At 38.6% G+C, this 13,921-nt stretch overlaps 1 protein-coding gene across 1 annotated transcript in view; it reads right to left on the reverse strand.

Annotated features, from left to right (window-relative positions):
* Positions 1-24: 24 nt before the first annotated feature.
* LOC306758557 (protein crumbs homolog 1-like) overlaps positions 25-13,921 on the reverse strand; it is a gene marked incomplete at both ends in the record, with an annotated part of 19,423 nt that continues 5,526 nt past the window's right edge. Inside the window, 6 exons of the mRNA XM_079243884.1 lie at positions 25-277; positions 7,168-7,290; positions 7,380-7,421; positions 7,512-8,421; positions 10,475-10,640; positions 10,789-11,339. Coding sequence (XP_079100010.1) covers positions 25-277; positions 7,168-7,290; positions 7,380-7,421; positions 7,512-8,421; positions 10,475-10,640; positions 10,789-11,339 — 2,045 coding nt within the window. The remainder of the gene's footprint in view (positions 278-7,167; positions 7,291-7,379; positions 7,422-7,511; positions 8,422-10,474; positions 10,641-10,788; positions 11,340-13,921) is intronic.

Consider the following 13,921-nt stretch of genomic DNA (forward strand, 5'->3'; position numbering starts at 1 on the left):
TCTGACCTGCGGAAACAAACACGTCTATTCATTGATGTGGAATCCCCACTCGATTTCTGGCTCGTCGTCGAGGCGTATGACGAGGTAGGACACCAGCTGGAAGAGGTTCTGCCACAGGCCCAGGAAGAGGTACATGTAGAAGTCGCTGACGTCCATCTGGCAGTGTATCCCCGAGTAATTCATGTCGCACACACACTCGAAACTGTTGACGTAGTTGATGCAGAAGCCTCCGTTCATGCAGGGGTCGGAGGCACACTCGTCCACGTCCTTCTCGCACCTGAAAACGACATGAGGAGAAGCTGTGAAGAGGAGCTGCAGTCCTCACTGACGCATCATGCAGAAACTGAAATTCTGATTCCTTTCACCTGGAAATAAGAGGATGTATCAAATGATTCACTTTTAATGCTAATACCTTGGAGGAAAGACATCAGAAATGATCTTAGAGAAGCAACTGTTGCCGTCTTTAAATCTGGTATTAGGTATTATAGTAAATCCAGTTTTATGTTGAGTAATAGATAATTGTCATGATGTGTGTTTTCATTCAGACTTTTGTAGTTTTTCCTGTTTAGTTCCCTTGTGTCTTGTTTCCAGGTCAGCCTTGTTAAGAAGTTTCACCTGGTCTCGTTAGTTCATTCTTTACACGTGTGTCTTGTTTAGTTCTGTCAGTATCTCTAGTCCTCCGTTCAGTTTTTGTGTTTAGTTTCCCCTGTAGTTCTTGTTTCCTGTGTTCCTGTACATGAGACAAAGACCTGCTTGACTCTGCACCCCCACCTCTACCCTGCATTTGGGTCCGCACCTCAGCACCCTCCCCACAACAATAATAAATCAAGTTTTTGGTGTATATCAAAATATGGAATTGAGCTGCTGGTTATATTGTAATTTTATGTATAAACTAGATAAAAGTCTGAACACTCAGTTGGTCAGCAAGATAAAAATAAAAACATGACTAAATAAATAATAATTAATATAATATTTAAAAAATGTAGAAAGAACAACTAGGTGTAATGTATGTGGTATTTATTTCCGGCTTGCTTAAGACACTGATTTATAAACATCTTGTTTGTTTTATTTTGAAATAAAAAGAAAAAGGTTGAGGTTGTTATGTTTTTAATAAATATTCAACTTTTAATGATGTGGTAATAATAATAATGCTAAAGGTATGTTTTTATCATCAGTGAATCGATTGATGTATCCATATAAAGTGAATACAGGGAGGAGATCACCATATGGGTGGAAAAGAACTGGTTTGTGGAGGTCTGAGCTCTCCGCTGGAGTAGACATCCTAAACTAAGCACACAATAGAAACTGTAGAAACCAGAGATCTACATCTCAGACTCTAAGCATGTAAAAGGTAACGTTCATGACGGGACAATTAATAAGATGATTAAGATCAGCTGGTTTGGAAGGTCTGCAGCGAAAAGCCTGCAGCTCAGTTTAACTTTCTACATCTTCATTTTATTTTTGCATTATATGGAGATGTCTGGTCATACTGCACATAGGCAAGTCTGGAGAAAACCAAACGGGATACGCAGCTGATTCAAATGTGAGACCATCTGTCTGACAGCTAAAGCTGGGCGGAAACTGGGTCAGGCAACAGGTTGAAGAACTAAGTTTGGACCTGAAGCTGATGGAAAATCTGTGCTGGGACCTTCAGAAAGCTGATAGATGAAACATTTAATGAAATCAAAACACTACAGAATCATTCCTTTTAAACAAGTATTGAAGTTAAAGTCGGTTCTACAGCAAGGAACTTCAGGTATTGGATTTGTCCCTGCAGCAACACATATGACTGGACCAACAGTCTGTTTCACATCAATTTTATCTGAATCTGATGTTTCAGTAGAGAAACAGTCGATCAGGCCTAAAGGTGATCCCTGTTGTATATATGTATAGCCCACACGCAACCGACCAAAGGAACAAACCAGAGAAGAAGAGATACAGGAAGAAGATGACACAGAAAAAGCCAGAAAAAGGGACAGAAGAAGACGAGGCTGAAGTTAGCTTCCGATTCGTAATATGCGTAAAGGGCAATTCCACTGATTTTTTCGGAAACTAGACCACATTAGACCAGGTCCTGACAAAAATCCACAATACTAAGACTCTTCAAACCTGGACAGAAAAATTCCACATACTATGCAGATTCATTAACACGTGGTTTCTGATTTGTGAAACCTTTATTCTATTTGTGAAAATGCAAATAAGGCTCATTTCATTATATTTTTGGCATCTGGACCACATTAGACCAGGTCCTGACAAAAATCTATAACACTTTTCAAACCTGAACTGAAATATTCTAAATACTATGCAGATTCAAGAAAACATAGTGTCTGATTTGTGAAACTCTTCTTTTATTATTTATTCCAAATTATGGATTTTTTTTTAATATGGTACAAACTTCAACTCATATGATATTTTGTTTAGCAGATTATCATCTTGTCTGGGCAGTATCCAATTATAGTTTTGTAATACAAGACAAAGTCATCCTTTTCCTTACTCTTTTTTAAACAAGAAAATTAAATGTAAATGATTACATAATGTGAATCTTGAAACATGTTTGAAATAATTCCCCCATTAGCCAGCATTTCATTTTTTTAGATGATAAGTAGTCTTTTTATTCCACTGTGTAACACACAGTAGCTGTGTGAGGCAACTGATGTTATCACTCTCTTGCAGTACATTGAAGACACCAGTCTTTATTTCTTGTAGCTAAATATATTTTAAAGTTATTAGAAAACCATATGAGTCAAATGTCATTCTTACTTGTTTGGCCCAGTATATCTGGAACCGTAACATATTAAAACATCTCTTTTATTTATCTTTAGAGCTGCAGTCGGTGAGCCTACATGCTACAGGATCAGAGGCATACAGGGTTGACAACTGGTTCCTTGCAAATGAGCTTGAAATCATTTTAAGCATTTATTTTGCATTTAATCTTCACTGGCTTGAAAACACACTTACAGCTCAGCAACGCTGCTTCTGTGTAAGGAACAGATTATAAAATTGACTGATACTGTAATCAGACACTTATTGAGATTTTTTTTTCTAGCAAGCAGTGGCTCATCAGAGTGGGCAGATTGATCCTAAATCAATATTATAGATCCCCAGGGTTGTATCAATATAATTTAATTCCAGCATGATATCTATATTTTACTTGCAGAAGGTTTTTAAGGCAAAAGGCAAAAGATTTTTTTAATAAGAACTAAACAACAGGTTTTTCTTTAGGCCAGCAGTTCTCAAACTTTGTGCAACACAGTGCTCCTTGTAAAATATTTTTTAGCCAAGTAGCCCCTAACCCCTGCAAAGTATTTTTGGTTAAGAAAAAACATGAAACACAACACATTTGTGTTTGGTTCATTAAACTTTAACCTTGCAAAGCAATGGCAATTGTTTTGCACATCTCCACTAAGCTTCAACCAGGACTCCGTTGTTTGCGTTGTCAAGGCGACAGTGACTGATGAATATGATTTGGCTCGTAACGGGTGGAGTTCAAGTCACGTCAGAATGTGGGATTTTGGGAGGAATGAAAAGGTGTAAATCTAAATTTAAATTCAGTTTATAAATTTACACTGACATTTACTGAAATATATTAAAACATTGAAATATATTGATATAAATTTAATAAAGGATGTTTTAAAGAATACATAAAAATACATAGGTTTTCAAAAAATAAATTCACATATCTCCTGAAATGCCTTGAAGTACCCCAGGGGTACCATACCCCCGTTTGAGAAACAGTACACTCATGGGTATGCTGATCCAATCAGAAATAACCAGAAAATACAATTATACAACTTCAATTGTTCAGTTTATTCTGAAGTGATCTTATTCAATTTGCTTTCTTTTCTATTTCAGTGGTAAAAAAAAAAAAAAAAGTACCTAACATTGGATTTGTGTAACATGAGAATTTCATGTAATACCACTTTGACAAGTAAACTAAAGCTTTGTTTAAAACTGCTGTTTGATACTGTGTTTTAATGTCTGTGGTGTCTACGTGTTGTAGTTTTTATTTCAGGACCTGGTCTAATGTGGTCCAGATGCCAAAAATATATTGAAACAAGCCTAATGTGCATTTTCACAAGTAAAGTGAAGGTTTCACAAATCAGACACTTTGTTTTCATGAATCTGCATAGTATGTGGAATATTTTAGTTCAGGTTTGAAGAGTCTAAGTATTGTAGATTTTTGTCAGGACCTGGTCTAATGTGGTCCAAATGCCAAAAATGTTATAAAATGAACCTATTTTGCATTTTCACAAATAGAATAAAGGTTTCACAAATCAGACACTATGTTTTAATGAATCTGTATATTATTTAGAATATTTCAGTCCAGATCTGAAGAGTCTAGGTGTTGTAGATTTTTGTCAGGACCTGGTCTAATGTGGTCCAGATGCAAAAAAATATAATGAAATGAGCCTTATTTGCATTTTCACAAATAGAATAAAGGTTTCACAAATCAGACACCACGTGTTAATGAATCTGCATAGTATGTGGAATATTTCTGTCCAGGTTTGAAGAGTCTTAGTATTGTGGATTTTTGTCAGGACCTGGTCTAATGTGGTCTAGTTTCCGAAAACTTCAGTGGAATTGGCCTTTACGCATATTGCGAATCAGAAGCTACGAATCGGAAGCTAACTTCAGCCTCGTCAGAAGAAGCTGAGAACGACAAAAGCTACTCTTGTTCTATTTTTTCTGTTGTTTTTGGATGATTGCAAACGACTTAATTACTATAAACTACGGCAACCAACAGGTGCAAAATGACAAAGTAAACTCTGAACTCAGTCCCACCCTCTGGTGGATGAAGACTATGGGAATGTAAAAGATGCATGGAGGCGGCGGTGTAGTCCAGGGTATACGCAGGTATACAGAGTAAACACACTTCTTTTTCAGTCAGTATTGAGTTCCCCCACTTCTAAACCCCCTGAGATGCTGCTTTTTCAATTACAAACGTCCTTACACACGTAGCTACGTCGCAGGATACCTATGCTACACTGGTGCAGTGAGACGACAGCTGTGTTAACTTTAGCCTGAACATAGACATAATACAGATATATGTACATATGTCTATGAGCCTGTCTCTCACCAGTCTGTGTTCCAGTATCGGTTTAGTCTTTTTATAACTCTTCCTCTCTGAAGCCAAAGAGCAGAAATTATGTGACAATGATCAGATATACTGATGGATTTTTGGGATGAAATATACAGATAAGTCTTAATGTCAATTTTTCTGAAACAGCGGTTTTTTTTAGGCTACTTTTTTTTCTGTTTTTAAAAGAAAGGATGAAAATATGAGATTATCTTAAGGGACCACTACACCCCTACATGGAGGTATGAGCACCAAAACGTATAAAAAAGGTTTAAAATGGATGTCCTCATTTACATACATAAAGAACCATAAATGGGCCTTAAAACTTGCGCAACAGTGCCTCTAGAGGTCTGGAGTTGGTGGTCCCCAATGTATAATCTCTGTACATCAGTGGCTGCTTAGCCCGTTGAACTAAAACTATAACTCAAGAAAAGAAAGCAAATATACCAGAAGAAACAAAAGATAAAAACAATAAGCATTACAATAAGTTTTTACTACATCTGGATTAACTACAGCAATGGTTCTCAAACGTGGGGTCCAGACCCCCATTGGAGTCCCAACGTCATTTCAGGCTGTAACCAAATCATACTAAAAAGGAACACAAATAAAACCAAGCCTACATTTTTCTAATAAATTAGATCTGTCAAAACAACCATGTTAATTCAAAAAGATAGATGTGTAACCAGCGCCACCTGGTGGGTGGAGGCTGCTTCTCTGAGTTTATAAAAGGCAGGAGGTGCCAGGTGTTTTTGAGGCTGGTGATGAGGTGAGCCTCATGTGGAGAGTGAGTTTGGTAAGAAATTTGTTTTTAACATGAATGTTTTTTTTGTTTGTTTTTAGTAATATTTGAATGTGGTTACTTTTAACTTTTTAACTTCTGATATTGCAGTGTGGCCACACAAGATTTTAAAGAAGGTTCAACCTGTTTATGGCTTCACTGTGTGGGGGGCACCAACGCGGCAGGTAATTTTCATATTTTTAATTTTGAAGAATTAAAATGGTTTGTATTCTGAGATGTTTAGTTAATTGTTTTTGTATTTTACAGTCGCTGAATGGTTTTCGTCACCGTTTTCTGCTGTCCTAAGATTTTGGTTTAGGTTTTAGTTTTGTTATAGTAGTTAGTCCGCCTGGCCTTGCAGGGCACATTGAATGGTATTGGATTATCATCTGTGAGGCGGAATTACTACTTTTGTTTATTTTTATTTAATTTTATTTAATTATTTTTATTTAATTTTACCCGGTGGTCGAATAGGCCTTGAGTTCCCCGGCTCCTGAACCCTGACTTTTGAGGGTTGGTCTTCACGAGTGAGACTTGCAGTGATAGCCGATTGGTTAGCTTTGTGGCGCCACTTTTGGTTTGTCCTTCAGGGTTCTGGGTATGCTGGGGTTATTTGGAAGTCTATGACCAGTCTGGGTTAAATTGAGGTGGGATTTCTCTGAAGTCTTTGTTAATAAAATTGCTTGTTTCTTTAAATACTGAGTTCTATGTTTATTCTTAGTTACTCCGGTAACAAATGATTAACACAAAGTTATTACTCGTGTTGAATCAGAATGTTGCATATCTCTGCGAGACAAGCTGATTGTGTCGGTGCTTTTCTACGGTGAACCAAATCCTCTAAAAAACTACTTTATCCTCCATATTTATGAAGATTCTGACAGTTTTCCAGCCTTCCATGCAGCAGATGCTGCAGGATGACCCGTTTGATATGTCACACATTAAGCAACCATCAGGCCAGTGTTTTTCAACCATTGTGTCGTGGCACATTAGTGTTCCGTAAGAGATCATCAGGTGTTCCCTGAGAAATTACTCAATTTCACTGAGTTGGTCTAAAAAGCATCTCTGTGTTCATCCAAACAGGCCCCAGTGAAAGATAAGATTCCTTCTTCTTGTGTTTATCTGATTTCTATTCAAGACGCTTTGACAAGATGGACTTTATATTAATAATATGGACTTAAAAAAAACAAACAAAACAAAACATTTTGGTTTGTGGTGTACCTTGTGATTTTTCAGTGGAAAAAAAAAGTGTGCCTTGGCTCAAAAAAGGTTGAAAAACACTGACTTAGGCTACCCTCCTCCCTGCAAGCCCTACCATTGTCCTGCAAACCCAGGTAGGCAGTTGCAGGTGCCGTTAATTTCAGAGCAGTTTCCTCCATTAAAGCAGCTGTAGTTCCACTTTGTACCCTCACAAGACGATACAGGCAGCTGGGGAAGGCTAGATGGAAACAAAACGTCAGTGTTAATACACCTTCATTTACTTGGCTCTGTTGAAATGGTGATTGGTTTTGATGGGAGAGCGCTTACGGATCTATCTCGATGTACCATGGGATTTCAGGAATCTTCTCCCTGTGGGGGGAAAGGTTGTCAGAAACATGTTAACCTTCTTAGTTTCTTTTTAACGGCAAGCTGTCAGTCACGTGAAGGACGTCAACTCACTGGCAGTGACTGCCCGTCATGTTCCTGGGGCAGAGACAGGTGTAGCTCTGGAAGCCTTTGAGGCAGGTGGCGCCGTAGCTACAGCTGCTGTTTTCACACATGTCCACTTCTGCTTCGCATCGCTCCCCGGCGTAGCCCGGCTCACATTCACACTTGTATCCCTCAGGCAGGCTGGTGCAGTTGCCATAGACACAAGGGCTGGAGTTGCAGGAGTCTGTGGGATCTTGACACAGCGGCCCGGACCACTCGGAGGGACATGTGCACTGATGGAGGTCAAACAAGTCCTCGCACGCGCCTCCGTTCTGGCAGGGGTTCGGTGAGCACACGCTGGTTCCCCAGCAGCCATACTGTGGAGAAGCGTTGCTGTTTATTCTCTCAAACTGCTCCTCCTGAGGTCTGGGTAGGTTAAGCTCTGTGTCTAGATGGAAAGGGAGAAGAAGACCTCCAATTTCCACTGGACCCAGGCAACCTGAATATTTCATTCCAGAGTCCTGGTTTAATCCTCCCAGGAAGATGTCTGCTCCCTCCTTAAGGAAGTTCAAGTCCTCCACAGCTGTTTTAAAAGTGCTTATATCCTTGTTTCCGCCATCCACAGCCATGAGCCACCGAGATGTCTGTGTCTCCCTGCGGATCTCCACCATGTGCCACTCTCCGTCGCTGAGCGGACCGAGGCTTTGAGCTGTAACTCTCTGGGAATCCTCCTCAGCTCCAGCCTGGAGCTCCAGGACCACATGAGAGTCCAGGAGGGAGATGGTGAGGTAGTGGGAGTCGTTTTGTGCATGAAATAAAGTGGCAGCAGACTGCCTTGTGCGGAAGCTAATGGAGATGCTGGTGAGGCTGCGCTGAATCTTTCCACTGCTGCGAAAGTGCAAAACGCTGCTTCCAAGCCGAAACGTTACGTTGGACAAACCTGAAGGGCAGAAATGAAATTCCAGTTCAAGACATTGTGAATACTTTTTTTTTTTTTTTTTACCACTGCTGCTGAACTTTGAAGCTTGCTTTATAATCCTAAGATCTAACTATGAGTCTGTGTTGACCCGTCAAAACCCCCCACCAGTCATCTCACAGTATACTGGAGATATGTTGTCAGAACAGGCTTTTCCCAGTTGAATTATATCCACATTAAATCAAACAGGTTGGATAAAGTATACAGCTCTGATACCAAAAAGTTAGGAAACTGTGAAAAATGTAAATAAAATAGATTAACTTCAAATCTCATCAAATCACATTTTATTCCAAATAGAAGATAAACAACATATCAGATGATGAAACTGAGACATTTAATTATTTCATGGAAAATATGAGCAGATTCTGGTCTGACAGCAGCAACACATCTGTACAAAGTAGTTCCAGGATGATGTTTAGCATCGTTAGCATCTCCTCTGATGTCTATCTAAACATCTGGGAAGTGAGGAGAGCAGCTGCTGGAGTTTTAGGAGAGGAATGTTGTCCCGTTCTGGTCCTGATGCAGGATTCCAGCTGCTCTACAGTCCAGGACCATCATGATGCTCCAGGGGTTTTGTACTGGTGAAACTGGACTGCAGCAGACCAGTTCTCCTGTTCCACCATGCTGCTGTGATGATGCAGGATGTGGTCCAGCATGGTGGAACCTGCAAGGTCTTCCCTGAAAGAGACGTTGTCTGGATGGGAGCAGATGTTTCAGCATTGATGGAGCTTCCCAGATGTGGAAGCTGCCCACGCCATCGGCACTAATGCAACCCCATCCCATCAGAGATGCAGGCTGATAACAAGCTGGATGCTCCCTCTCCTCTTTAGTCTGCAGGACACACCGTCCATGCTGTCCACAAACTATTCCACATCTTCATCCAGGTTTCCACTCAGAACATTTTAAATGAGCTTTGGTCCAGAGGAGACGGCGTGTTTCTGGATCCTCTTCACATATGATGGAGCTTTAACCTGCGTGTGTGGATTTCAGGGTGAACTAGGAAATCTGTGATGATATTACTCACTGTACTAAGTGAGATCGTAATACTTTTCACACTTGTGCAATCTTTACATCTGAGAGACTCTGCTTCTCTAAAATGATCTTTTTCTACCCCGTCATGTTGCTAAGCTGTTGCCAAATAACCTGATTAGTTGTTAAATGTTAATCCAGTTGCTTTTTATGTGTACCAAATAACTTTTCCAGCCTTTTGTTGCTTCTGTTCCAACTTTTTACTGCCATCAGATTCACAATGAGCTCATATTTTCCATTAAATGGTAAAATGTCTCAGTTTCAACATCTGATATGTTGTTTCTGCTCTATTTGGAATAAAATATGAGTTGATAACATTTGAAAATCATTGCATTCTGCTTTTATTTGACCTTTAGTGCTCCACCTTTTTGGAATTGGGGTTGAGATCCTCACTTGCTTCAAGCAAAAAACAGCCAATGCACTCCTTGTTTCAAACAGTCAAACAACTCTAGTTTATGTAAAAACAGCAAGAGGTCATTAAAATGGTGCCGCTGCTTTTAGCTGCTAGACAAGCAGAATAATCTGTAAACTGCACACCGTGTGACTAGCTACAGTTTGGACGGAGCTTCTCAGGTTCAACACGTCCCTCCTGTTTATCGTCATGAACATGTGACCTGTCCAGGGAGACTTGTCATCATAAACTACCGCAGGCATGTGGTGGGGGACCTAATCTGACCAGGGATTACCAGGTCTTAGAGGAATCTCCTGTGGGATCTCTGCCTCAGCTCTGTTCTCTTCTGTAAGTAACCACACTGTAATTAATCATTCCTCATCTGTGACAGCCATGCAGGTTTAGAACTATATGTTTTACTTTTATTTCTTTGTATTATTGTGAAAAACAGACACTCTGGCTGCAGGCCTGTATCAGCGACACCATCACTTTAACTTAAATCAAATATCCAATTTGGACCCTATTCATCTGTTTTAAGGCAGTTTTCGTTAATAACGCAGACATACAACAGCAACAGGTTGGTTTCAGGATACTCACACTCAAAGCCCTGCGATAAAGGCTGACAAACAGCAGAGGCTGGACAGGGAGACAGCTCACACCATTTCACCTCCTCACAGCGCTGCCCTGCGGTGTTGGGGGGGCAGCTGCAGATGAAATCATCCCACATGGAGTAACACTCGCCTCCATTGAGACAAGGGTTTACCTGAATTAGAGAAAAGAATAAAAATCAGAGCCTTTTGTGCATTTTTTAACAGGTTAAACTGCTGTTATTGATGGAGGTAAGGAATCAAAGCATGTAGCTGGCAAAGTGAAGACAATTTAGTCAACATAACAGGAGCTTAATGACTTACAGCACATGCATTGTTGCTACTGCATCCTTCTGCAACGCTGACGAGTTTCTCCAGATGGTAAGAATCAACTGGAGTTGTTATTGGATAGAACTGCAGTCGTTTGTTGTTTATCCTCAGATCCTGCACACATCCCTTAAAATAGCCGCCAAATGCAGCAGAGGCCCTTAATTCTGGTAGCCCTCCAACGAAAACCAAATCCCCAGAGTGGGCTTGGATGTGCCTTATGCTCATGGAGCCCTGGTTTTGGGCTGATTGGTACAAATTGACAGTAGTTCCTTCCAGCTTTACAGTCACCAAGTGGAAATGGCCATCATTGACCCCAATCCCACCAGTGAGGGTCTCAAAGTTGTTGACTTGAACTTTGACTCTGCCGTCCTCCAGCCACAGTCGGAGGTACTGGCTAGTGCTGTTTGACAGGATGAGGAGCAAACTGCTGGACTGTCTGGTGCGAACGAACATGGACACAATAACACTTTCACCAGGGTCGTCATCGAACGAGAAAACAGCGTAGCTTTCCAGGTCTTTGTTTCCAAATCTGGCAGTGATGTACTCTGTGAGGGTACATAGAGAAGAGAGAAAAAACTGTCAAATGAGAAGGAAACCAGGAGGAATATATTGTTCAAACAATTGTAAATGGTAAAAGCTAAGATTTAAAACTCAGTTTCTAAAAGTCAGTTTCTGAAATAAATAAAAAAAAAAGAAATAAAAAAAGAAAAAGAAATCAAATATATTAGCTTAGCGAAAATGATAATTTCTGAAAAAAGTAGCGTAAAATGATCAATTTTGATAAAATTATCAAAATTATCAATTGTGTTAATTTTATGTTGCAAAAACAATCATTTAACTAACTGCAACTTTTTAAAGAAACGGTGTTACATTATAGTAAAGTTAATACTGACAGTTAACCAACATGTGTCTCTCCAATGATCAAACTATACCTGGTATCACATTAACTTAGCTAAAGTTATGCTAGCTGGAACGTTGAAAGGAAGCAACAGTTAAATCTTGCAAAAGCAGAAATGTATTTAAGTATTTTTTCTTCTTGAAAAACGATTTGTGTAATAGAAAGGTTAGGACTGACAACTTTCCAAAGTCTGTTTCTCAAACAAATAAGTTAAGATAGACTAACATTAGCTTAGCCATTGTTATGCTACCTGCATAAAGTATGATAAAACCTAAAACAAGGTCAATTTGATTTAGTCAACGAGAACCTTTAAATGTGAATGAAAGGTTAAGATTGACGCATCTTAAAAGTCTGTCGGACTTAAGCTAACACAATATTAGCTTAGCCAAAGATATGCTAACTGGAAAAATTAGGAAAACAAATGGATGCAAGAAATGTGTAACTCGCTAAAAATAGTTTGCTTCCACCTTAAAAGATAAGTTATTTATACATTGTATATTGCAAAAACAAGAATGTTATCACTACTACTTGTTCTTAAATCATCATATCCCATCACATAGAAAATAAACTGCTGTGTATTTATGGTTTATATCTATTACAGGCAAAGCAGTTTGATAATGTCATTCTTATTTAGTCTTTATGCTAAATAACACAGCATGCAACAGAAAATGAATGAATAATTAGTCATTAGTTTAAGTATTAAGCTCCTGACTACCAGGAAAAAAAAATGTGTAACCACAAATGTCCACTACGGAGGACGCTGCTTAAACTTTAAAATATTGAGATAAAATATAGTTATATTTATCTAAGAAACGATTTAATGTGTTTGTAAGATATTCAATGAAAATATAACTTCAAAATTTCAAGTAAAAATCCGCACAAAGAAAAGTATTATGCACTTTTGCTCTTCCCGTAAAACATGCTTGTTGCAATGGAGGCCATTTTTCTTGAAGAGAGACAGAAAGTTCACAAAGCCCCACCCCCACAAATGAGGTACCATTTAAAAGCACTAAATGTCCTCTTTAAAGACCAAAAGGTGTTAGTTCAGTAGCATTCAGGGAGATGAAAATATTTACATTTACAAAGGTCTTCCACAGAGGACAAATTGAACAACTGGTAGTCAGGAGGTTAATATTATGAACCACATAATGTGCCTTTATTAAAAATTATTTTATTATTAAAAAAAACTTTTGTTCGTAAGATTGTTTTTCTAAAGTAAATTTATTTCTCTTTAATTGAGAGAATAAAGTGCTAAACTTGACAACTAGGAAAAATGTCTTTCTATGGCAAGAGTCCATGAATATTCCTCGCCTTCCTGCAACACCTTCCCAGGCAATCAGTAAACGCACGTTTTTTTAAATCCTTGATACATGTGTTGCTGGACACTTTCTAATTTAACAACTGTTTGGCTGAACTTGGTGCTATTTCTGCTGCCTCCATAAGCTCATTTAAAGCTATCCATTCAGACTAGTGCCGGGACACACCTGTACCTGAACTTGACTTCACCTTTACCTGCTGTTGCAGAAAATCCGTGATTAATTCTACATACTAAGCTGACTTTTTTTTTTTTTTTTTTTTGTCAATGTGAGCATGCTGAAGTAACATGCACACATTGATGATGTTTTGGTAGCATGTATTCTGCTTAGTTTGATCTTTCTTTGATTAAAAAAATGTTGACTGCCAGAGTGAAGGCCTTTCCTTTCCACAAAAGTCTGTCTCAGTTTTCAAAGGGTTTAATTCACTTTCTACTCAGAAGTCAGATTTTTCAATTTCCAAATTGGAAACACATAAAAGCCCCTTGAAGTTAGAAATCTAACTTGAAAAGTAGTGGCCGAAGCACCAACATCAACTTCACCCAAGATAGCTGCTCACAATCCAACACAAAGTGATACCAGGAATAAAGGTTCATTTTTAAATTAATGTGATTGTGTACAAATCAATATTAAACCTAGTCCTTTTCAACTTCTCCCTGTCAACAAATTTTGTTAATTGTGTCCACGTTTAGAACACTAAATAATAGGGGTGAGAAAATCTAATCAAAAAATCGAAAATCTGGATTTTTTGCTTCACAATTTTAAAATAAACTTTTTTGTTGAAAAATCTTTTTTTTTCAAATAAATAAAAACAATCCATTATAAAAAAAAATTGTCATTTTTTTTATAGTCTTTATTGATCTTTTTACTTATAGCAGCAGAGTGATGGTCTGGCTAATGTGTTGTTTTTTCCTGA

This window comes from Telmatherina bonti (genome assembly GCF_933228915.1).
Source record: "Telmatherina bonti genome assembly, chromosome: 7".
Taxonomy (NCBI): Eukaryota; Metazoa; Chordata; class Actinopteri; order Atheriniformes; family Telmatherinidae; genus Telmatherina; species Telmatherina bonti.